General features: G+C 39.8%; 1 protein-coding gene across 1 annotated transcript in view; it reads left to right on the forward strand.

The window, feature by feature from the left end:
- FER1L6 (fer-1 like family member 6) overlaps window positions 1-23908 on the forward strand; it is a 59044-nt gene extending 35136 nt beyond the window's left edge. Inside the window, exons 24-40 of the mRNA XM_032109825.1 lie at window positions 25-208; window positions 391-581; window positions 1149-1271; window positions 1403-1442; window positions 3210-3325; window positions 4448-4579; window positions 5586-5711; window positions 6753-6880; window positions 8157-8327; window positions 9487-9647; window positions 12545-12687; window positions 13255-13343; window positions 15259-15357; window positions 17119-17360; window positions 17670-17833; window positions 19025-19125; window positions 23252-23908. Coding sequence (XP_031965716.1) covers window positions 25-208; window positions 391-581; window positions 1149-1271; window positions 1403-1442; window positions 3210-3325; window positions 4448-4579; window positions 5586-5711; window positions 6753-6880; window positions 8157-8327; window positions 9487-9647; window positions 12545-12687; window positions 13255-13343; window positions 15259-15357; window positions 17119-17360; window positions 17670-17833; window positions 19025-19125; window positions 23252-23438 — 2397 coding nt within the window. The 3' untranslated portion in view covers window positions 23439-23908. The remainder of the gene's footprint in view (window positions 1-24; window positions 209-390; window positions 582-1148; window positions 1272-1402; window positions 1443-3209; window positions 3326-4447; window positions 4580-5585; window positions 5712-6752; window positions 6881-8156; window positions 8328-9486; window positions 9648-12544; window positions 12688-13254; window positions 13344-15258; window positions 15358-17118; window positions 17361-17669; window positions 17834-19024; window positions 19126-23251) is intronic.
- Window positions 23909-25540: the final 1632 nt, after the last annotated feature.

A 25540-nucleotide genomic window follows, 5' to 3' on the forward strand; every position in this document is an offset into this window, starting at 1 on the left:
TCTGCTGTCTGTCCTCTGCACTAGGAGCTGCCTGAAAATGAACTTTTGCATCCACCACTAAGCATCTGTGTGGTCGACTGGAGACCATTTGGGAGGAGTACTCTTGTTGGAACACATACCATCAATTGCCTTAAGCAATTCCTATGTAAAACCCCATTGGGTCCTCAAGCTGCAGCTAACAGAGTAGACATTGCAGAAATTGAGAAAGGTAAGTGTTCAATTCTGACTTCAAATAAAAAGACAAAGGATCTGCTTAGAGGCTTACACTTAGAAGTGTGCTTTATTGTGTTGAGCATAGGGGTCAAACCCTTAATCACATGATTATGTGATGATCATCAAATGCTATGGCAGTATTTCTGGCAAAATCTTACCTAACTTGCAAAGTTTCAGTCTCAGCTTCACCTGAGTCATCCCAGCCTGCTGAGCTATCCCAAGAAGAACCAGTTTTAGCCGATCACATCTACGCTGAGGTGAAGCAGGGTAAATGGACAGTGACAGAGCCAGACTCGTCCCTCACAGCACTTCCTGCCGCTGAACCGGAGCACTCCGCCTCTGAGCCAGGGCAAGAGAGGAAACAGAAGGTGGGTACAGCTGAAGCTACCAGCTAACTTCCTCCTGCAGTCTTGCAGACTTTAGCCCTTCCTTATAAAGTGGTAATCTGCTGACCCCAGGTTTAGATATTTTAGGTATTAATGTTGACACCCACACTATCTTGCTCGCCCTCAACACAGAGCTGTTAATTAACAATGCGGCTTTGACCACACAGAATTTTATTACTTACACTAATAGATTCTTAAAATACTTGCAGACTCAAGTGGGAGAAGCCAATTTGTATCTGAACGTTTGCATCCCTTAAAACATCATTATTTATTATCTGTGTAGATTTGCCTGTTGTATGGGGTGCTCCTGTGGCAGTGTCTCCAATATTAAAATCTTGGCGTAGTCAGCAGGAAATACAGAGATAGCTTTAATAATGTGATGATCACGATGAAGTATCTTGGAATAAAAGACAGAGACAGAAATTCATATTGCATTTTATTTAACTCTTGGAGGCTGAAATTTTCTGTGTATACATCTGTTCATGCTTAATGTCATGAGTCAGGTGATTAGTTTTAATCAGTTCTAGTACTTTTGCCATCATTTGGTAGGATAGGAAAAAATCCATCCGACGGTCAACAAAGAGAAGAAAAAGAACAATTGCAGATGAATCAGCTGAAAATGTTATTGACTGGTGGTCAAAATACTATGCTTCTGTGTTCAAAATGCAAAAGGTGAGTCACCCAGCATTTTCAAAACTCTTATGAATGAGCAATGTTGTAAAAGTAGATTTACTGCTGAATGATTCCTTTTTGGTATTACACTCATAATGAGGAGCTTGTCCATCGTGTTTTTCTTTTGAAAGGCAAAAGGAATTTTTTCCAATGAAGAAAATCCTGAAGACAGTAAGTAAATTATTTGCATTTTTTCTATTATTTTGCACTACTAATACTTTCTCTAGTATCGCTTCTCTACTATTTTACTGGCAACAATTAATGTCTGGTACCAGAGTACTGTTGGTGTACTGGGCTCTTTCCTCTACAGCTGATCAGACGATGGGTAGGTTAAAACTTCAGAGCCAGTGTTAACATGAATTTCCCGTCACTCAAATATTGTGCACAAAGATTAGCAAAGTTAAAGTCCTAAAGGATACAAGATGGAGATTATCCTGATCTTAGGCTGCATTTGTAACAGGTTCAGAAAAAGAAGCTCCTCTCAATTTTTAATCCAGTTCAGGATCAGTGATGCAGGAACAGCTTCTGCTAGGAGACTTGTAGTCACGTGTGTTATTTCCATAGCTGGAAAGCTTTATCTAGCTCAGGTCCGATGAAAATTTTTTTCCACAAGAACCTAAAAGAATTGGCCAGAAATAAGCTCTGTGTGCTTATGTATATATGTCTCCATACATATATATTCCGTGGCTCAACAGGTCCTCCCACAATCAAACTGAACTCTAGAAAATTTTATTTTTGGACAAATATGACTGCTTGAGAAGGCTGGGAAAGTAAACAAATATTTAATGTTTACACAGAGCTGCTATTCAGAATGAAATTAATCACCTTTTAATGCCAGAGCTGACCACACTCCACCAGTGACTGAGGTGATTTAAAGGTTTAAAGGGGGTGTTGAGATTGCTCTAAATGGAAGACATGACCTAAATATCACATGATATCATTCTGGAAATAGCAGATAATGGTACTTCAGTGATCATCAGGGCTGCTGAGAGATGAGGAGGAGATCAGTTTCTGAGTGAAGCTCCTTTGTCCAAATAGAGGTAATATTTACACAGAAAATGTTCTACGAGGATATGATGTTGATTTACAGTTGTGACATCCACCCACAGACTATTCAGGCAGTTGTGGTGTATTGGTTCTGACTGATTACTTCAGACCTTTTAAATTCTCTCCTGATCATTTTTGTTACAAATTTTCACCTGTGATGGTAAGCATTATACATACAGGACATCTCTGACATGAAATATGTATCTCTAAATATTTATTGCTGTCAAACACACATGATCTACTCAAAAAATGAAAGTAAAGTGAACTCAAAATCCAGATTTCAGCTGAAGAACTGAACCATCTCAGTGTAACTTTTGATGGCTCACCCTCTTTTTGTTGGGAAATCCCCTCTCAGTGTTTGGAATCTGACTTTAGTCTGATCTACCTCCTCCCATTTCTCACACTTCTAGGCTTTGACCAGGTGAGATACACCCTATTTTGTGATACCTTTAAGCAGAGAAGGACATGGGTCACCCGGAAATCTAAATAACAGCTAAATATCTGACAGCCTTAGTAACAGCTTTCAGTTTTAAATAAACCTTAAATTTTATGTGAAAGCTGTTAAGATCTGTTTATTTGCATTGGGGAGGAGTCAGAGAAGGAGGAAAAGGGTGGTCTGGGAGGTGGCATCAGGGAGGGAGTCATACAGGACACCATCACTCTTGGTCAAACAAGCTCATTATGAAGACTGGTAGCCACAGAGAGCATAAATTGCCACCTCTCTTCCTGAGAGGACCAATGGTAATAGAGAAGATTCCTGTGTCTGGCAGTAGAGGAATAAATAGAGAAAGAACAAGGAGATTCTTCAAAAATGTATATTTGCATCCTTCTCTGAAGCATTTTATACGCTTTGCTTACTAAAACGTACATGATGTAATTAAATTTCTGCAGATAAGCAGACATCTGACCACATAGCGTTGATCATAGAGGATGAGCCAGACAGGAAGAAGAAGGATAAGACATTGAAAAGGATACAGAAAGAAACTCCAAACCTAGCAACACTGCAGGTAAGAGAAAAACAAGGCTGAGGTAAGGCTGTTGTTATTCACTGTCTCTCCAAAGTTTGACATCAGCAGCTAAGTTTGACAAACCCTCCTTACATGTATTTCAGACACCTTAAAATGAATAAAACACACTAAATTATAGTCATAATGCCCTCCAGCACAAGGGACACAGAGGAAAACTGGGTCTCATAGGGTGCATGAGGCAAACTTGGTCTTAGACATAGCATTCATTGGTGTAGACAAACTCAGACTTCAGTGAAATCCAGTTTTGTTGTTTGCATGTAAAACACTGTAGTTAGAAATCCAAAATTTCATGTTAGAAATATTTGGGCCTATTAAGAATGTCTTAAAAAAAGAGATGGAAAGCATTGCTGTGATGGCTAGTGCATCCTCCCTGATGGGAAATAATATTCGGCTCACATTAGATTTGGTTGGGTAATGATAGAAGGAATTCAAAGAAAACTATATGGGTTGTGCAAACTGTCTGGAGAGATGAGAGGTTTGAAAAGATTAGGACTGTTTGGATTAGATTGTAGCTGAGTAAATGGGAATTTGAAACTGCTGTTTCCATTTTTTTAGAGATGGCAGTTATATAGGCCCTTCTGTTTCACACTGAATAACACTTGAAAAATTACTGGGAGAGAGTATTGAAAAAACATGTTCTTTGAAAAATGGTTTGGTCTTTTGAGCTATCCTAAAGCTCTGTCCCCACAGCACTTTATTATTGTCTGCTTTGCTCTCAAGTTCTGACACATTAACGTAGCAGAATGGGTCAATGCAACAAAGGCACGATGCAGCAAGGAAACAGAAGCAAAGAGCAACACATCTGCACTTTTTCACTCACACCAGTGCTTACAAATGTTCATTTTGGCCCCTCCAGAGTTGCTTCCACCTGTTGCATTAATGTGCTATTTCAATAGTTGGGAAAGACTTTGGTTGAGGACAAAACTGGTCCTGTTTTAAATAGGGAATTAACTCTTTTCCTCAAGGACTTTTGCAAAACCTTGGTTTTTATTAAAGTCTGCATTTTGGGTCAAAATGAATTTCTATTCACTCTCTAATAAAAAAGTTGCTATAAATGTATTCACTGCACCACAAAATATAAGCCTTCTTTTGTTTTCAAAGATTTATGAAGGAGACTTGGAGAGTGAATTTAATAACTTTGAAGACTGGGTGAAAACTTTCCAGCTCTTAAGAGGAAAATCTAATGATGAAGTTCATGCTGACACTGAAGACAGAATAATAGGAAAATTTAAGGTAAGCTTTTGTCGCGGGTTGGGTTTGTAACCCAGGCGGAAACACCAATTTAGTTGATGTTGATTAAATGGGTAATAATTTAGAGACTTCAGATATTTCAGGTATGCCAGGGATGAAAGAAATAGACATTGATAGTCTGTTGTAAATAGAATTAGTTTTATTTTGTTTAGCGTTAATTTTTTTCCTTTCCCATTACCTGATAGAAAAAACCAGCATCCAGCACCAGGTGTTCACTTCTGTTTTGAAATAAGGAATTACAAGGAGTTTGAAATTACAGAAGAGGAAGAAGAGATATATTATGTAGTCCAGATTTCACTAATGCAACTTTGTTTCTACAGTATCAGTTACAGAACCTTGTACGTAATTTTGTGTAATTTAAGTGTAGGGCCTCACAGCTACAGCCTGATCCAGGGCTCCATCAGGCAATCTGAAAAGTTCAAAGCCTGAGTAATGCTATCAGGATTTCAAGCACTTTGTAGTTTAGAGGAACTGATTAAACTCATTGATATCTCAATTAGTTTGCAATGCAAATTTCTGCTTAAATGAGTTGTTAGTTGCTTTCAGGCAGTATGAGCTACTCAGCAACATGAGTCAATATTGATTTATACGAGTTGTATGGTGGCTGCAAAAATACAGCTGGATTCCTGTCACACTGTTATGAAACTTACCCAATGGAATTATTAATTTGCCAATATACAGTTAAGGTCAATATATTATTTTAAAAATATGAATTATATGAAAACTGGATTTAGAACACCTACAGGTATTAGTTAAAAATAGTCAATAGGCAGGTAGTTCTTGTAAACCTCTAGATGTGATAGTACTATGTCGTAGAGAAAAGATGTTTTAAAAGCTGATGTTTAGTGCACTGCAGGTTGGGTTCCCTGTGAGGGTTACCACAAAATCAGTTGCATGAATGATGATTTTTTCATTCAAAGGATTGTTTTTGTATTTTGTATTGCACTTGATCTGTTTTCAAGGGAGATAAAAGTCAATGCATTTCCAGGGCTCCTTCTGCATATACCCAAGTCCTGAGGATGGCAGCTTGCTGGATGGAGGGCAGCCCCGCATCCTGCAAGGGATACCCCCAAACCACTCTGTCAAAGTGCTCATCAGGGTTTATATTGTGGCAGTAAGTAGACAGATGGTCTTTTAACCTTGAAATAACTTGGGTGTTTCTTTTCAACTCTGTTTGCTTCTATTGTTCGCAGTGAAGCTTCTGAAAAGCCTCATCAATGAGGTTTGGTTTTTTTCTGGTCATATTTCAGCCAATGTTTCATACTGTAGAAATGGGTGTTCAGAGTAGAAAATGTTATATATATTCCTCACAAGAACTCTGGAGATTTCTGCAAGACTGGAGAATCCCTTTACTTGTTCAAACTAAAACAGCTGGATAAATAACTAACATAGTATAGACAACCTTTTCCAGCCACAATATGCAAATGCAGCCAGTTTTAATCAGTAGAGTTGTTTCAAAATAACACACATTTAAACAAAACCTCAGTAAGGAGGAAATGATAGCATATTTTTGGGGGGCTATGAATAGCATACTATCAAAGTTCTACATGTTGTGAATAAATTTTGGGGTCAATAAAGGTAGAAATACAGAGGACAAGATGAGAGAGAATGGTGTGAGAGGTAAAATGGGTAGAATGAACTGGTATTTCAGAGAAACAAGAGAGTTGCAGGTAATCTAAGACAGAAAGATGGCATGCAGAGAGGCTGTGGCAACAAAATATGAAGAGATTGGTTTACTTCCTGAACAAATATAAAGACTTAGAGGTCTTTTCAGACTTTAACAATTCTGAGATTCTATAAAGAATTGGTTTGCACTGTTCAAGGATCTGGAACAATATTTGTAGGTAATTCTTTCCTGAATCCTACCTGCACTTGTGCACCAGTTTCTTCCTCAGTATTGCCTCTCCCGCTCAGCTTTTTCTATCTTAATGATGGGACAGCACTTCCAGCTTTGCAAACTCTCTTCTCCTCCAGATCATCTTTTCCTAGAAGCCTACAAAACTTTTTTTGTAGGCCAAATTTTACATTACATGAGGCAAGCAAAGCCCGTGGACTTCCAGATCACCCGTGACTGGGCAGGAAAACCATAGTCCTGTGCAGGGACTATGCTGTATTTACGCAAACTTCTTGAGGACACAATTTTTCTTCTTAACAGGCATTTAACCTCAGCCCAGCTGATCCAGATGGCAAGTCAGATCCCTACATTGTGCTGAGGCTGGGCAACACAGAAATTAAAGACAGGGAAAACTACATCCCCAAGCAGCTAAACCCTATATTTGGAAGGTCAGTGATGGCTTATTTCTGTATTCAGTGTAATTTGTGCTTTATCACTTGCTACCACAGTTGCTGTTACTGTTACGAAGTGTTTGCTATATGCTGATTTCTGCCAGTTTGGATGTTCTGTAATTCTGATGCTTAAAATGTTGGTAATTGGTGTCACACTGTTTGATGATAAAATATTTCATTTTCATACCCGTCAAAACGTACCAAGTAATGCAATCTGTGAGAGGTTTTGCAAATTTATGTGTAAGAGGAAATGAGGCAACAAATGATAATTGTCTGTGAAAATTAATACAATCATTAAGTTTAAAGCAAAATAAATATCAGAACAGTAAAGTGTGATTTCACAATCTTTGCTGCTGTTTCAGGTTAAATAGAGTGCTAAATAAATCTCGTAATTCTAGGACATATGAGTTTTTTGAACTCATATAGCCTTCTTAATGGAGGAGCCAGGGGCAAGCTGTCAGTAAATAGCCAGTTTGTATTATCAATGCTTTATACTTATTTATATTTTTAATGCTAATGGCTGTGATTTTTTTTTTTTCAGAAGATTTCCCTATTTTAAAAAGGTTGAAAATACTTTGAATTGGGTGGAAGAACATTAAGACAGAGACACTATACTACTTTGGACTGAAAGACCCCTAGAACAGGGGGGGAAAAGTACAAAACTCATCCTTCAGGAGACAAAGCTCAGTTTTGTCTGTGCTTTGGAGAAATCTAGAGCCAGTGTTGTGGTGATCAGGGTGTCCTGTCTTTCACTAGTTTGTCAAATCCCTTTTACAATCAGTTTTATATTTTCAACAATAATGATTCCTGAAAAATGCACCCAGTGAAAAGGGAGTTCTTATCTTTGCTTTTTTGAGATTTGTTTAAACCTTTTGCCTGATCATTTTGTTTGGTGCCTCCAGATTCCTATATTCAATATTTAACCTGCAGCTTTTGCAAGAAACCAGAAAAGACTTGTATGTCCCTTTTGGGGGTTCTGAAAAATGTGTGAGAACTCTTACATACAGCTGTACTAGCCTTCATGGAGTCAGGATTGTAGGAACAATCTTAGGACTCTACGCAGGGTGCTAGGGAAGCAGGAGAAAGAATATACTTTTGCACTGTGTGTTTCCAGCATGTTCAAATATTTAATTGAAGCAAAAAGCACTACCGGAAAAGCTACTGCTTATTAGAAGAGACACCACTCACACACTGTTTGCATGGCATGAATTAGCCTAGTCTTCTCGGCTTCAAAATTGATCTGACTTCATGTAGGTTTAAATTTTTCCTGTAGATCATTTGAAATCCAAGCTACGTTCCCCAAGGATTCGTTGCTCACAGTCTTGATCTATGACCATGACTTCATTGGGACAGATGATCTTATTGGAGAGACTAAAATTGATTTGGAAAATCGTTTCTACAGCAGACATCGAGCTACCTGTGGGTTACAGAGTCAATATGAAATGTAAGTACTTCTTCAGGCAGCAACAGAGCTCACAGTGAGTGACTTGACTTGAAGGAGAAATTACAAATGTGTTCCAGATATTATGCTTTCTTCAGCACAAAAGTGTCACAGGGGTATTTTAATTAAAATTCACCAAAGAGCTTAGTGGTGGCTTTGGGTAACTGCCAGCCTCAGTGGGAAGTGGATATTTTTAAATTAACAGCACTGTTTGTTCAAGAAGTATTTTAGATAGTAAACAGCTGATGTTTACTACATACCTGCTTGATAAACTGCCTTTGGACAGGCATAAAGGGCTAATGGGGAAAATCTCTCATAGAAATTATGCCAGGGCTCTACTTCGCTCTCTCTTATTCAGCTGCAGCTGGAGTGGTTGCAGCAAGGCTGGTGGGACTGGTGTGGCACTGGGGGGAGCAGGACAGAGGCTGCTGACATGACCTCTGTAACAGGGTGAGTCATGGGGCAGTGAGGCTGAGCTCCTGGTCCGGGCCAGACAGCTGCACTCTCAAGGACATTGTGCATAAAAATTAATTAATGCAGAGAAAGTCAATCTAAAATAACTCCGCTGCCCTGGGGTGGGGCGCTAACCTGGGAGATGTGTGTTTGGGGTTCATCTATGATTGTTTCTCATTTTATCTACAAACCAAGGGTGGACAATGTCAAAAAGTAATCCAGGAACACAGAACAAGCCCCAAAGCTTCCTTTGCCAGCTCAGTCTCCAGTGTGAGATATTTCTTTACATGCTTATTCCAGGTCCGAGATAACCTGAGCTCATCCTTTGCATCTGAAAGCTGCAGAATAATTCTCCTTGAATGGAGGCAGCACATGTAAACTCGAATCTTTTAGGTACAACAGGGAACAAGCTCTGTTCCTTTTCCTCATGGGAAGCATGCCCATGCTATTATTTTATCTAAGCTGTGGACAAGGCTGCCTCAGCTTCTCCTGTGTTTTAAGAGAAACGAGTGGTTGATCTCCAGGACCTGAGCAGACAGAGGCAGTGTCTCAAGTAAGAAGCAGTGCTGGACAAAGGAAAATTTTACTGAGCAGATATCAGGGCCACTGACCATAAAGCGAATCTCTGCATAGAAATTCCTGATCTGTCAGTGCACTCTTCAGAAGGAAAACCTCACCCATTTTGCTTCACTCTGTTCTCTCCTTGCAGAGAAGGGTACAATGCATGGCGAGATGCAACCAAGCCAAGTGAGATCCTTGCTAAGCTGTGTAAGGACTACAGAATAAGTGGACCCTTCATGCGGCCAGGGGAGATACAAGTAGGAACAAAAATCTTCAAGGGACAGACAGTCTTCACAGAAGATGAGAACGGTAACAAAGTAGTTCAGCATCCTTCCTTTGCATTGTAGCAGTACCAGGAGCCTGCCCAGCTGTAGCTGGAGCCCTGTTGTGCTGTGAACTCTGAAATCAGGTTACTGGAGCCTGTCTCTGCTCTTAAACACTCATATAAATCTGGCAATGAAGGCTGTGTCTGTATTAGCTTTTGCTGTCGCTTAATTGCAAAGAATCTGTCGAATGAAACAGTTTGTTGCTGATGACTTGACATCCCCATGGTGGCTGTTGGGGAATACCTTGGACTAGCTGCTACCTGATCCCAAGGATGGGATGTCCAGGATTGGCTGGAGTGTGGGGGACCCTCTTGGATCGTGTCTTTGGGCTTACTGTTGGTCTGAAAGGAGTCCAGCTTGCATGCTCTGAAATCCTTCCCCACAGCATACCAAAGCATGGAAAGTCAGGGAGAGTCTTTCAAAAAATGTATTCTCTGTCTAAATTAAAACACTAGAATAGACAGACCAAGAAGTGAGAAGAAGAGGGAAGGGAAATACTATTTTGAAGGGAGTTACTCAAGGTCAGACAAATCTGACCATAGTTAGATTCCAGGCCACTTACCTGTCAGTCCCACCTTAACTACTTGTCTTTCCTCTCTGTTGGCTTTTTCCTCCTCCTGGTTACTGCCACACTGACTGCTCTTCTGAAGCAATGACATAGCATTTTGTAAATCCAGGTATCTGTGGGGTCCATGAATCCAGATGGCAGGACAGAACTTAATGTTGGAACTCCCAGGTTAAAAAGAGGTCAATCGGGACCTTGAGTGTCCATATCACGTTGGGGTGGAGTGTGACAGAGTAATCAGTGAAAGGTGCCCCTGCTCATGGCAGAGGGGATGGACAAGATTGTCTTTGAACATTCCTTCCAACTCAAACCATTCTATGACTCAATTTTATGCTTAGAATAAGGAAAAGAGATGTGAGGATGGAGCCTTTCAAGGGGAATGAAAGGAGCTGATCTTGGAGACAGTAGTAGACACTGTGGCAGTGTAAGAAAACCTCCACTCCCTTATCTGTGTTGATTTGTCTTTGACCACATTCTTCTTGGCAATTACAAAATACAGGTAACACCTTGAGTGGAAGGCTGCCAAGGAAGCACTGTTGAAGGGAGAAGAGTTGATCTATTTTGGTTTTCTTGGCCTGAAAGAGATTTTTTACTCCAGTATTGCTGTTTGTTTTCCTCACTATCGGATGACTGAGTGTGACTACCAGCAATAGGATGTCTAAATCAAAATTTTGGTTCACTAAAATGAGCTTCAGACAAACCAATGTCAAATAAGATGATGGAAATCAGAAGCAAGGAAATATAGAACCAGATGGCAAAGACCAAAGTATTTATGTACACAAGTTTTTCAGTATTGTACAGAAATAGTTTATTGCATACAGTCTTTACATAATTTCTATCCAGATTGCTGTTCTGACAAGTACATCTGGGTCCTCATTTCCTGATGGATTTCCGTGGTGGGTCTCATTTGGATCTGTAAAACTAACAAAGACCCCAGATTTGAGCTCTAGAGGCGTACTGAAAAGGGAAAGCAGTACCATTTCCACTGTATGGGTGGAGAAAATTGCACTTATCCACCCAGCTTTAACTTGCAAGGGAAGGAATAATTTAACTTTGCTCTAGGAACAAAGAAATTAGGACAGGACAGAAGAGAGGGGAGGGAGGTGAGGGGGGAGGGGAGAGGAGAGGATAGTCCAGTTGGAACAGACCTACAACAGTCATCTAGTCCAACTGCCTGTCCACTACTCCCAGGTAGTCTAGGACTACCTGTAGCCAATGGGAAGAAATATGCATCTTCAGAGGTAAAAAAAAATCTTTATAAAGGTGTCTTTGAGAGGATATAGGATATTGTAGGATAACCTGTGTCGTTGTTACTGAGGCTGCCTGACTGAATAGCAGCTAGAGACCTTGTTTTTTGTTGGCTAAAATAAGATGTTGGTGCACAAGAGGGAACCAAGATTCATAACCACAGGATCATCCTTCCTCAATTCCTGAGCCATTAGGGAGGTTTTAACACCTACTGTTTAAATTCCAAGTGAGTCTTTTGCCAGCTATTAGTAATTCCGACATAGCAACATGCGTAGGAAAAGTGATAACAATTTGTTGACACAAATAAATCTTAACCTTCTTCTCACTTAGGGACTTTTAATCTAGAACATATCACTTGTCAAAATTTTGGACTCCTTTTGTGTGGAGCCCACACAAAAAAGGAGAAGAGAGAAGCTCAAGAGTTCAAAGAGCTTTCTCTGCTTTCTAACATCCACCCTACTTTCAATAATAGCACTGGCCCTTCCTTGAGGTGCCATTCTCTGGGATTCTCTGGGTCTCCCTTCCAGTGGCCAAGGTGAGATGGTCAGGAGGTGAAATGTTCCTGCCCATGGACTTCAACTCTCTTCCTCTGAGGTGTGATTAAATTCTCCAAGGCAGTCTTTGCTGTTGCTATCACAAAGAAAAGAGAAGCGTAGTTAACTCCTAGGGCCTATTTACTGTTGGCTTTGTCAAATCCAAGTCTCCTTGTTTTTCACAAGCTGTAAAAATTTGCAATTTTCTGTCAAAAGAATAGTTGGCATTTTTCTTCCATCTTCCTGTTAAAAACTGCTGCTGTAGTAGTGGAATGATTTGCTGTGTTTTACAGGACTGCTGCCTGAGTGCTAATCTTCTAGTTAATCCCATGGGTCCCCTTATTTATGTGAATTAGAAGCATTTCAAAGCCCTTCTTTATTTAGCTGGAATACATAAAGCCTTCCTCTTAACTCAAGCAAATTTTTAATGAGTACTTGTAATAACTAATGAAACATACTACCAAGGGTTTCAATATTACTGATAATATTAAAATTCAGCTCTCATTGTTCTTTTTGTTTTACTCTTTCCTATAGAGGAGCCAGTCGAATCATATGAACATCTCTCCTTAAAGGTTTTACATGCTTGGGAAGAAATCCCTGGAGCTGGCTACAAACTGGTCCCAGAGCACATTGAGACTCGGCCTCTCTATCATAAGGATAAGCCAGGAATGGAACAGGTAGAGCAGCTCAGAGGTGATGGTGGTGGTAGACCCAGGAGCAGTTTTCATTTCCTCCAGTTATTGTGGTTTCTATTTGTAACTGCAAACTTAGAGTCAGCACCCCAGCGTTGCACCAAACACGACACTTTGTACAGTATCAACCTGGGAATTGTTACCCATGTGTGTATACAGCCAATTACCCAAATACACAGTAATCATACAAGGTGTAACTGCAAATTTTCATTATTTTAAATGCTTTATTAAGTTAACAAAACCTCTGCTTGTATCTAGACCTTGGTTCTCTTTTTTCTGTTCCTCACATAATATTTTTGCATGGATTTTACCTTGAAGCTGACAATGTTTGAGCTCTATTTCAACTTCAACAAATACCTGAAAGATTGAAAGAATATGTGCATGAAAAAGATATTGTATAGAAAGTTCCTAGATTAAATCATAGTTACAGGATATTGAGCTGGTTGGTGGTTGTAGAGGAAGTGGTGATTTTGGCTGTCAGAACTACATTTAGGCCTTTTACAGCCTCTGTAAAATAATTGTTACAGGGATGTTTATCTCTTTGTTTTCAAGGGTCGTGTACAGATGTGGGTTGACATGTTTCCTAATGATATGCCTCTGCCAGGACCCCCTGTGGACATTTCACCAAGAAAACCCAAAGGGTAATACTCTGTGCTTTCCTCCTACCACTGTGGCAATAACTCTTCAAAGATCAAGTCTTTCTTAAGTGTCTGGAAATAAAAAGAAAACAAACTACTAAAACAAACCTCTTCAGTCCTGAGGAAAGTTTTCTTAGGTTCATATGGCTTCAAGTCAAACAGGAGCATCTAATTTGGTTTCCTCCATTGAACAACTCAAAAAACTGTTGGTGATTTTTTCAGCAAGAGCTATCACACACCTCTTACCAAGATATCCTTTTTTATCCTTTATCCCAGTAAATAGATTGCAGGTGGCTAGAGGCAAATAATTCTGATGTTATCATCTACTTTTTGAGCTGCAAGAAGTAATTCTAGCTTCACTACCTCTTTCATTGAGATAACTTACTTGACCCTAGTTGAGCTCTTTCATCTGCTGCAATAGCATTATGCATATTGGATTTCCAGAAATTTGTTCAAGGATAAGATCAAGAAACACATAAAGCAGCAACAGATAGAAAATCTCTGTTGGGAATAGCCTTCTCTCATTTACTTATACTGCTTTACATGCAATACTGCACATAGTTCTTCAAGCTAATTGAATATTGTAAAGAAAACACAAAAATGAGAAACAGAGTTCTCAGCCCATCCTGTATTTTAGCAAGACCTTTCCTGAGAATTTAACTTCTGAAACATCATCAGGTACTATTCCTACATTATTTTATTTGACAAACAAACAAGAATCCATGTAGCAATTACTTCCTTCAGACCAGAACTTTCTATAAAACTACTTAACAACAAGCATTTTACAACCCAAAAATATTTAAAATTAATCATGCCCATAAAAAAAAATTGTTGCTGCCATTTTTATAGTCTACTACAGCAGGGGAAAATAGTGTCAAACATTAATTATGAGAAAAAACCCAGTACATGTAGACACAAGTTACACGTCTTGCTGACAAATGCATATCTTCTGCAGCAAAACAGGCTCCAGCGTCTATAAAACTTCAAGCATTTTCGTGAAAATATTTCTTATTGATGATCTTTGATTGAACAAGGCTAAGGGGAAGCATTGCAGATTCAAGTTTCTTTGGCAATTGCAAAGGCTTGGTTTTCACGGAGCTCCCTAAGAGCTCCGTGACGTAGAGTATCTGGTAAGTTCTGAAGCAAATTGTTCCACACCCTGAGATTGAGGCTATTTCCAAGACAAAATATGTCATATCAGGGAAATCATATGTTGGCGTTATCAAACATAGTTTGTTTGTCTTTTTAATGTATTTTGCAGTTCATACAATGACTCAAGGAATACCTAAATCTTTCAGCATTAATTTTTTATGTCACCTGCAATATCTGTATTTCACATCAAGTTTTGAGAGCTTTGGATGGCCACCATAAATGTCTGCATATAGGGAGTGGAAAGGATGGAGAAACTTTAATTCCTTTTACTGTTGTTTCTAAAGATGATTGTACCTGCTTAAATGCAAATATCTCCAAGCAGTCCTTCTCTTCCCTTTTAATGCACTAGATTGCACAAAATGCAATGGTTTTGGGCATTTCTTCTAAAAAGCACTTCTCAGGCAGCTCTGTTCTTTATTAGCAAGCTGATCACTGTTTTGGAGACTGCTCTGACAAAGTTTTTCAGATCAACTTTGTCTTGTTCCACTGCACTATTTTTGTGAAAAGAGTTGAAAATGAACAGGCATATAAAAAGAAAGGAATTTTCCATCCCTCCAAAGCTGGCAGTGACCCTGTTGTTGTCAATCATATTCCATAAGCTGAGAGGAACCAACATCCCCACTCTATCACTAGACTCTTGTAAACAGAAGAGGCCTGAGTCTGATGCACAAATACAGTATTTCTCACTTTATAAAAGCGTGATTTGATAGAGGTTTGCATTAGTGCCTGACCAGAGCTTTACACACAGGCCTACTTTCTTTTTCAGGTATGAACTGAGGGTAATAATCTGGAATACAGAGGATGTAATTCTAGAAGACGAAAATATCTTTACAGGGCAAAAATCAAGTGATATCTATGTAAAAGGGTAAGTTCTTCAGCACTCATCATCAAAATAACATGGAATATTTCATTCAAAAATCAGAGAAAAAAAAAAAAAAGGGTTGTGAGAATATTTGATAAACTATTCAGTGACCTTGGCACTTTGCTCTGAATGCCTGCCCAAATTACTCACCCATATTGGATACTGCTCCCTTTTTTCCTGTTTTATTTCCTCTGAAAATCGAGTAACTGTAAAATGACACTAGTCGTTAGTTCCTTCTCAGGCAGAGATGGCACAAAACAAGCACCAAGCTCATGGTTTAGCACAGAGAGATCAAACACTTACAGGACTTGAACTGTAAGAGCTTACACAGATGCAGAGAGTTTTGACATAATCAGAGAAAGGAGCATCATAACCTCATTAGAAATAAGAAAGCAGGTGTTTGCCAAGCTTTTTCTGTTAGAAATATTTTCTAACCTCATGTGGGGAGTGTGTGTGGGTGAATGACCATGGTCTTGCTGAGGAGAACATCACATGGGCACTTTTTGCTCTCCATCTCCTTCCTTTCCTGAGATTGTAGCCAGTTATTTCTTAATTCCTTGCCTGTTTTAGAACACCGCTTTGCAGTTTCTGCTTCTGAGCAGGATTTGAATGCAGGTACTAGGGATGGCTGGGAGGAAATTACGGTATAAGTGGTAGTACAAAGTACTGAAAATCTAAGGTGCCAGACTGGTCTTAGATTTCTTGCCATTTTTCCACTACTAGAGAGTAAGTTTAATATGCCAATATGAATTGTGTGTTCAGAGCAGTAGCAGAGTAGCTTTGAGAACACGAATTCGAGAAATTAAATAGGGAGCCAGTCTTTGTGCTGAGCTGTGTGATGAGAACATCACCATCAGTGCCAGAGCAGTCTGACAGAGAAGCCAGGAGTGGGAAACTTTTTGCTTTTGTGCCTTAATGATAAAGACACAAATCTCATTATGTTCAAACAGTGCATGTGGCACTGTATCTGTCAGCAGCCATGGATTTGCACTTGGGGCAGTGCCATGTTTCAGATTGTTACCATTTTTCACAATTCCTTTTTGAAACACTGGGCTTGCAGGGGAAAAGCTCTCTTTGGATACAGCTCAAAAATGCTAATCTTTACTCAAGCTGTGATAAATCATCTACAGAACTAAAACATACCTAGCTGGATCATTACCTCAGTGGAGCTCTTCAGACGAGAAAATTATGTTTAAGAAAGCATTGTCCTTTGTACCACTGCACATCTGATATTGTGCATACTGTAGCAGAAACCAAGAGGAAATCACAAAAAACCCCGAGAGACTTCTCCAGCCATACTAACGCTATGTTTATACCTGCAAACAGCAACTAAAAAAAAAATTAGCCTCTAATACTGAGCACTGATAACAGTCTTGAGACACCGACACAGAATTTGTTAGTGTGGCAAAACATCAATACAGGATATTTAGTGCTGGATAAATGACTGATGCTGTCACCACTGCCTGTCCCAAAGAAGAGAGGTGTCCTGGCCAATAGCAAAGGGCCACCTGGTACTTTGGGGTCTGACTGAAATAAAAACCATGTCCTCACTCTCAGCTTTTGATCACCACTGATCATTACAGCAGCCTGTGTCCCAAGATGCCTGACCCAGGGCTGTTGCTGCCTGTCACAGTCCTGAACAGTGTGTTGCCTTTACTGGTTAGGGAGGAATTAGTAAATGGTCAGGCCTGTAACCAAATAACAACGATTACAATTCAAGATCCCCTGGTGACACCGATGCTTTCCACTGTGTGCCTGCTGTAGGTGGATAAAGGGCCTGGAAGAGGACAAACAGGAGACAGATGTACATTACAATTCCTTGACAGGAGAGGGCAACTTCAACTGGCGCTTTGTGTTCCCGTTCCACTATCTCCCAGCAGAGAAACAAATGGTGGTTACTAAAAGAGAAAACATATTTTCCTTAGAAAAGACAGAACGCAAAATACCTGCTGAGCTGGTGCTTCAGGTGTGGGATTTCGAAAGACTCTCTTCAGATGATTTCTTGGGTAAGTATGCAATGGATCTGCCTGAACTTCGTCTCACCAGTGTTTTGCAGAGGTATGCAAAAAGTGCTGTCTGAGCCCCAGCTTTTGCTTTTCTCTTTCTGAAGCACCACAGTGCTAACTTACACATTTCTTGTCAATTCAATAATTAGGAATCAGATGAGAATGCCAGGGCAATACAAATGAATGACCGACAGTACAGAGAAATGCCCGGCTGCTGCATTCCTCCATGTATCTCATCTGGAAGCTGCTACTTGAATGTTTTTATGTCTCTCTGGTCCCTGAGTGTTGTCACATTACTTCTTTCTCCAGGCACTCTTGAATTGGACCTGAATGGGTTCCCTCAAGCAGCAAAGACAGCCAAGAGCTGTGACCTAGGCACAGTTGTGGCAGCAAGTGAAGAAAACAAGATCTCCATATTTCAGCAGAAGCGCATCAAAGGCTGGTGGCCTTTCATCAAGGCTGGGGAGCTCACAGTAAGCACCTCACTACAGATTAACAGGTTTTCTCTGGGACTGATATGCTAATTTTGGATTTTGAACAACCACCACTGGCAATCCATAGCACTCCTCCAAATGTTAGTAGTTCTCCATATATTTGGTTCAGAAAAACCCAGGCAACTGAGCACTAAAGAGTCTTTTTAGGTGCATTCAGTTCCATGGGGGGACACAAACCAAGAGCTACAAACTCATTTCCAGTAGTATAGCCCTCTAGAAATTCACCTGCTTTGGTCCTTTTTCAGGGGTTTCTCCCTCTGTCTCTAGATATTTATTGATTCTCCAAGGGTTTCCCTAAACCTCACAATTCTTTCACTTTTGTGTCTATTCCAGCAAAAAGAATGTTTTAATAAAAAGTTCCATCTTCAAGTTCATTGCCTTCTTCAGCTTGAAGCTGACTGTGTACTTTCCATGGATTTAGTGAATGAACTCCACTTCTAAATGCTGGATTTACTTATATTCTCAGCTCCAGTACAATTGATTCTCTTTCTCTCGGTCCACTCTCTTCCCTGCTTCCACCTTTACTCCTTTTATTGGCAACCTTCTTTCATCCCTGTTCCTGCTGAATCCCACCTAGTGGCCATAGATCAACACTTTAGATTAATACCATCCACAAAGGTATAGGGTAGGAAAATCACAAATATATGTAAAGCCATTTGTCTGTTTTTTATCCATCACAGATTCTATAAAGCTGATTTGATTCATCTGCTCTTAATTGTTACTGGAATCCCATGTTCCTTTTGTGAGCTGAGACCCACAGCTCAATGGCCCCAGCACTTGTGACTGGCTGAATTTCCCCCTGCAGATGGATTACATCTGGTCCACGTCAGCAACACAGTTTCTACCTCAGACATTCAGCTCTGCCAGAATGTGTGATAGGTAGAAGACATCTTCTCAGATTAATTATGTTATAATTTAGGAAGGAGAAAATATATTAATGGAAGAAAATATCTTACCTCTCTTTCCTCATGGTCCTTGAGCATAAGTCAGGAATTTGTGCATAGGTTTTCCTTTGTTCTTTCTCTTCAACAGCAAAGACTATCTTATTTTCCTTACTCAATTTCCTTTGCCCTGAACTGGTTCCATCATTTCTCAACAAGAGGAATTTGCTGTGAATTAGTGATGATAATAACCCAGGATTGGATGCTTACTATTCTCTCTCTGATCCAGGGCAAGGTAGAAGCTGAGTTTCACTTGGTCACAGCAGAAGAAGCCGAGAAGAATCCAGTAGGCAAAGCTCGAAAGGAGCCCGAGCCCTTGGAAAAACCCAAGTGAGTAGAAGCATACTCATTAAAGATGCCAGGGCAGGGGCATTCAGCAGGAGATGGGGAAGGGCAGGTGTCCTCTCTGGTCTCCTGGGTATTCTTCTCTTTCATGCTGCAACCTTCAGCAAGTAATTTGTCCAGTTTGTGCATGGCCTGGTGGCTGGCACTCCTGCTGGCAGCACCTTCCAGGTTTGCTTAAATGTCTTCCTCTGGAAGCCCAAATAAATTGCATAGCTGCACATTTGTCCTCAGCTAGAATTCACACATGACCTCATTCCATAGCTGATGTGGCACGTGATAATATCTTAAATCATCACAGTTTACACATACAGCTAACATCTCAGTTTGGTCACCTATAAAGATCAGATGGATTATATTTATTATATTAATAATACAATAATTTAGGTTGGAAATTATCTTTAAGATCATTGAGTCCAACCATTAATCCAGCACTTCCAAGTCCATCACTGACTCATGTTTCTAAGCATGACATCTACACGTCTTTTAAATACCTCCAGGAAAGGTGACTCCACCACTTGCCTGGGAAGCCTGTTTCAATGTCCTTTTGGTCAGTAAATTTTTCCCAATATCCAGTCTAAACCCTCCTTGGAACAACTCAAGGTCATTTCCTCTCATCCTGTCATTTGTTACCTGGGAGAAGAGACCAATTCCCACCTGGCTATAGCCTCCTTTCAGGTGGTTGTAAAGAGCAATAAGCCTTTGTTTCTCCAGGATAAACAACTCCAGTTCCCTCAGCTGCTTCTCCCAAGACTCGTGCTCCAGAGCTTTCACCGGCATCATTGCCCTTCTTTAGACACACAAAGGCTATGACTTCAAAATTCTGTCTCTAATTTTATTTTTCTTCATACTTAAAGAATGAAGACACTTATTTTTCATCATAAGACTTTTTAATGAGGACATTTTAAGTGTTTTAACTAAGGCAAATGATCTAGAAGCAGCAGTTTATCTTTCAGTATTTGTCACATTAAAAAAATATCAGCTGAGTTTTTTGCATTCAGAAAAAAAGTACTTTTAATCTGTTTTGGCTCAAATGCTTTGTTCTACTAAAACATTTGAGCACTTTTTTAATGAGCTACATAAAAAAATTGAGAGGAATTGATGCTATATTTCCTGCTACCAAAATTTCTAAAATTCAATTGCTAGTCATAATGGTAATTCTGTTTAATTTTGTTGGTCTGAGATATATCTCAGGATAAATATGAGAAAAGAGGAAGCAGCATAAAGGAATTGTCAGGTCAGAGGTATCAGAGCATTTTTTAAAACAAGCCTTGGAAAGACTTTAGTCAATCACTTCACTCAACACCTTTACCCAAAGGCAGGATAAGCTTTGCCTGACAGGTGTCTGCCTGAAAGACACCCAGTAATGGAAACTAAAGCACTTTTTTCAGAGGAGAGAGGAGTGGGGATAGCTCTGAAATACATGTAGTGGAAAGCAATCAGCCTAGGAAGTTTTAAGAGGGAGTGTCAAGTGTAGTAGAAAGACTACACGTCCAGAAGATTGTTGACAGGATGCACAAGGCACTGTCTCATTTTATTCTCATTTTTTGAGACCCAGCCCATGCACCCATGGCTGACTAGGGCTCCCAGTGTTTTCAGCTCAAGGGCATTTTATCTGCAAATGTGCTGCTGGGCCAAAAGGTTGTCACCAGCCTGGTGGCCCCTTCTCTGCTGCACAGCCTGGAGGTGCTTTGACCCAGAAGCCACAAAACCAGAGTCTTCCTCCAAATCTTGCACTGAGTAATCAGTGGTTTTTGTGGTGTGAATACACAGCCAACACATGGCTCTAGTTCTACTCTATTCTTAATTGAGATGTATGCCTCAATTAAAGCAAAAGTAGGGTGGGGCTAGTGTCATTTGACACTACCCATCTCAGAAGCAAAATATTCAGGCTCCTTTTGCAGCTGCTCGTGGTACAGGTGGGGGAGTCATCCCATCTACCTACCACACATATCTTAAGATGTGAGATGGGGAAAGAGATGACTTGGCCTCCAGAAGGTCCTTCCTCTCCCCATGCAGACAGCCCATGAATGACCAGACTGAGCACCTAGGTTTTAAAGTTAGACAAAATAAATCCTAAGGTTACTAAAGCAATATAGCATGTGAATAGTAAAAAATATTTTAGCTAGACACTCACTCACTGGAAGGAAAATAAATAGTTGAAGACATTGCAAGCCCCAGTTTCATTTAAGTTTAAAGGTATTAAAGTTTACCAGCTTGATGCCTCGGAGCATCAAGCTCAGTACCCCCAAGTGATGCAATATGTGGTTCATACATGCAGAGTAGTCACAATCAGCTGGGAGATAAAAGGTAATTGATTCTACCCTTCAAATGAGTCCTCTTCGGGAAGGAGTGGATCTCAAGGATCTTTTTGTCAAGACTTCCATGTCTCTATGCCACTACTGCAGGTTCACTCTGTTTTTTTCCTCATCACATAGGAACACCCAGAGAAGCAGACAAATTTTCTGATTGTTTTGCAAAATTCTTCTTTCTAATTAAGAAACAAAATAATTTCAAAACAAAAATTATTTTCTAGGAGCTATAGACAGTAGCAGACTCTAATGTACCAAAGCAAAGGTGGACAAAGATTAAATGTCTGTGAACTAGAGAGAGAAACATGTAAACGAAGAATAAGGTTCAATGAGTGTAATTTCCTCCTGGCCAGAGCACTGTGAGGTTATTCATCTCTTCATTTCTGCTGATCAAGACAGGATGCCTTTCCGGACGCAGTCTATTACAATAAATGCACTACTATAACTGATAATGAATTCTATTGCCTACATTGCAAAGGAAACAAATTAAATAAGCAACAGTCTGGTTTTTTTTTTTTTCCCCAGCCTTTAAGGGTTATGAAAAGTCCTCAAGCAGTTGGTACATGCAGATTAAGGGTCTTGTTACTCAAGTAGTTTTATTCTTCAGAGTGTCCAGTTTTTTAATAATTCCTTTTAACCTGGAGGGCTAATCTGATGATTTATTTCTGAGTCATTTCTACCTCAGTATGAAGCTCAGTCTTTCATTAAAAGATATTCAGTTGGCCTTTTGGATTTACAGACTTTCTGTCACATTGGCATTCACTCCCACTGCCTGAATGCTGAGTTCATCAGATAACTAAGATTGCTTAAATTCCTGAAACACCGTTCCGGAGTGAGACACGGCCACAGCTTTTTGTGACCCTCAGTTAATTTCATTTTCCTTATTGCTGCACTATCTGCACAACTATGGTGACATTGGATAAGAAAGACAACCTGCCCCAGTTTTTCAGGTGTTAATGTTGCCCCACACCACTGCGTTCGTTGGGTCATCCCATCGAAAAAGCTGACAGATGCTGCCTTGGGTAGGGCTGTTGGAGTGAGAGGCACAGTGCCCGCCCAATCAGAGGAGAGACCAGGCCAACATTTTTCCTAAGTAGAACATTGTTTTCCTCTCTGTATGCAGTCAGCTTTGTTGTACAGTGTGAAAAAACTTCTGGGTGTGGAGGAGAACACATGGGGCAACATTTGGAAAAACTTGGATTGTGGGATACAGATATTCTCCACTGGCAGAAGGAGGCTCTTTTTTATGTACACAAGCAAACCATCTGGGTTTCATTTCATCATTTCCTGTTTTCAGGAGGCCTGTTTTAAATTTCCTTCTAAAACTACACCATTTTGGGCCACATGCCAGATCTGAGCTGGCTCTGATTATTCTGGAACCATGACTATCACTGTGCAATCAGATTTTTTTGTAGCAGTTCATTACCACTTTTGTGATGCTAAATTTCTTAAAATTATTAGAAAGCTTTTGTACTCAAGTTCATGATGCCTGCATTTCTTCTTTAGGGTTTATCATGATCTTGTTTTCAAATTTAAACCCTATATCATGACATAAATGGAAGTATTTATGATGTGTGAGCTGGAATTTCATTACAAGGGGTGTGTGGAGCTTGGGTTCGTGAATGGGTGGAAGTGACCCAACAGCTTGTGAAACTTGTGGACATTCCCTCTAATCTCTGTAGTGGGTTCCCAGGAGTTAAAGGTCCTTTTTAGACTCAAATATATATTTTGCAGTGGGATCATTTTGGAAAGAGATGGATCTGCCTTAACAAAAGATTTTCTTTTTCTTTCTTCCCCTTTAGCCGACCAGACACATCCTTCTCTTGGTTTGTAAATCCTTTCAAGTGTTTGTATCACCTGATCTGGAGGAATTACAAGAAGTACATCATCATTGGCATAATTCTGCTTATTCTCGTTGTCTTCCTGGTTCTCTTCATCTACACACTGCCAGGTGCAATTAGTGAAAGGATAGTTATAGGAAGAGGGTAGATCATGGCTCTCATTGTAGTCAATCAAATATGAAAACTTCCACTAAAAATAAGTCAGGCAAAAAGAATTAATTAATCTGAAACATCTCATTCTTTCAAAAAAGAAAAATAACTATTCACACCAGAAACGGGAGCTCTCAGAATATTTGAACATCTTCTTTGAATACTCATTAAGACCCATCCCTAATGTACATTATCATTAATGTACATTAATGATGTATATTAATAATGTACGTCATTACTGCTGCAGCTTTATTGACATTATTATTGAAAGTGTCACTGTGTACCTAAAACTGAATTTAAGAGTAAATTCCTAAATGCAATGCAGAAACTGATTTCTCAGTCAAGTATTTATTATTACAGATGAGCGATTAAATATTAAGGTCAAATCTTTACACAAAGGTAAATGTATAATACAGTCGTTGCATAGTTTTGTAATTAATTATTTTAACTGTTTTTCAATAACCTTATAATGCCATATTTTTCGATAAAAGGTATTATTAAAAGACGTCTAAAGTTAAATGGTCTCATTTGGTGTTGTGTAGAATTTATCCTGCACCTCTCGGTAAAAATGCTGTGTTCTACAAAAACATCTCACACACTCATAAATGAGCTAAGTGCCCGTGACAGGGATGTAGTAGCAGAGACTGAAAGAACCTTTTTCCAGCTGCAATTTGACAGTGCTGGTGGTCTCTGGAGGAGAGGGATCAGGAAGATGAAGACTCATCCATGGGCATTGTGGTAACAAATGATCCTTGTAGACGACAGGGAACAGGAAAAATCCTGCTGCTTGAAAAGCAAAGGCAAAGAGCAATGGAAAAGAGAAGGGCTGCAGAGTGGAACAAACCATGGAGTATTAAAGAAAACAAGGGAAAAAACCTTGCACAGTTGTCACTGTGAAAATCCTCATCCTGCTTAAGAATACATAAAATGTTGCTACCCGTGTCAGGCATAAGGCAAGGCTTGATAACTCAATGACCCCACTTGGCCTTCAGATGAGTGGTTATGAATTTGAATTTAGCCATCCAAACCTCCCCCAGTGTCGACCACAGTCAGACCTGTTGTAAAGACAACCTTTGTGAAACTGCTTTCCACCATGCACCACTCATACAAAGTGTGAGCACCCTTTGCACATTTTAAAGTATCAAAAGGCAAGACAAAGAGATTCTATAAATGCTGATAATTCTGCCAAGCTCAGGGTGCAGGAATAGAAAAGCAGCACCTTGATAATTCTCAGAGGCCATTTCCAAAGGAAGCTTGTTTGGTACTGCTTGTACCTGGCCTGTTATGACTGTGCAATGAGCCTCTGTGTTCCCCTCTGGCCTACAACAAAGTAATTAGTCTGGAATCAGTCTGGAAAATAGATGTCAGTGAAACTTCCACAGGGAGGTTTTAACTTTCATATTTTTTAAATCCTGTGCTGCCTAGTGTGTAACTCTGAAGTTTCTTGTAGCCTGTTAATTTCTGCTCTCTAATGCTAGGTAGACATAACAAAGCCTCTCTGGGCCTGCTCTCCAAGGACATTCAGACTGTCCTAGGCCCAAAATGTGTAAACCAAAAGTTTCTGAAAGGAGGGCAAGCTGAGGGGAATTACATCATTAACTGGAGCTTTATTGGAGAATTTATGCTGGCATGCAAATGAACCAAACTTATAAAAATGTGAAGAACTCGTGACCTGTCATCCATCTTGGGGTCCATCTTGGCAGTAGCCTCCGGCTCCCCAGGGGGTACCTCTGGAGGCCTTTCAAATAAATACCTACCTTTATTCCCTTACTCCTGTCTAGTCTCTGTTTTTAGGTGGTCTCTCAAGGTATCAATACCTTACTTTGAAGAGCACTTTGGAGGCTTATTTTGGATGGGACAACTAGCTCTAAAAGTGCCTCTTTCCCATTCCACAGATGATAGTGGCAGATGGATAAGGCAAGGTGAAAGCATTCCATCCCCACTCCTTCCGGCAAATTGTTACTCAGTTTTTCTTCTAAATTTCATGTTCTAAGTATATAATAAATATAACTAAATTATCCAGATATGTGAGTAGATTACAACTAGACATGTGGCAAAGGACCACAGTGAATGAATTTTTCTGTTTATTTTCCTTTAGAA

The sequence above is a fragment of the Corvus moneduloides genome, chromosome 1 (assembly GCF_009650955.1).
Source record: "Corvus moneduloides isolate bCorMon1 chromosome 1, bCorMon1.pri, whole genome shotgun sequence".
Classification (NCBI taxonomy): Eukaryota; Metazoa; Chordata; class Aves; order Passeriformes; family Corvidae; genus Corvus; species Corvus moneduloides.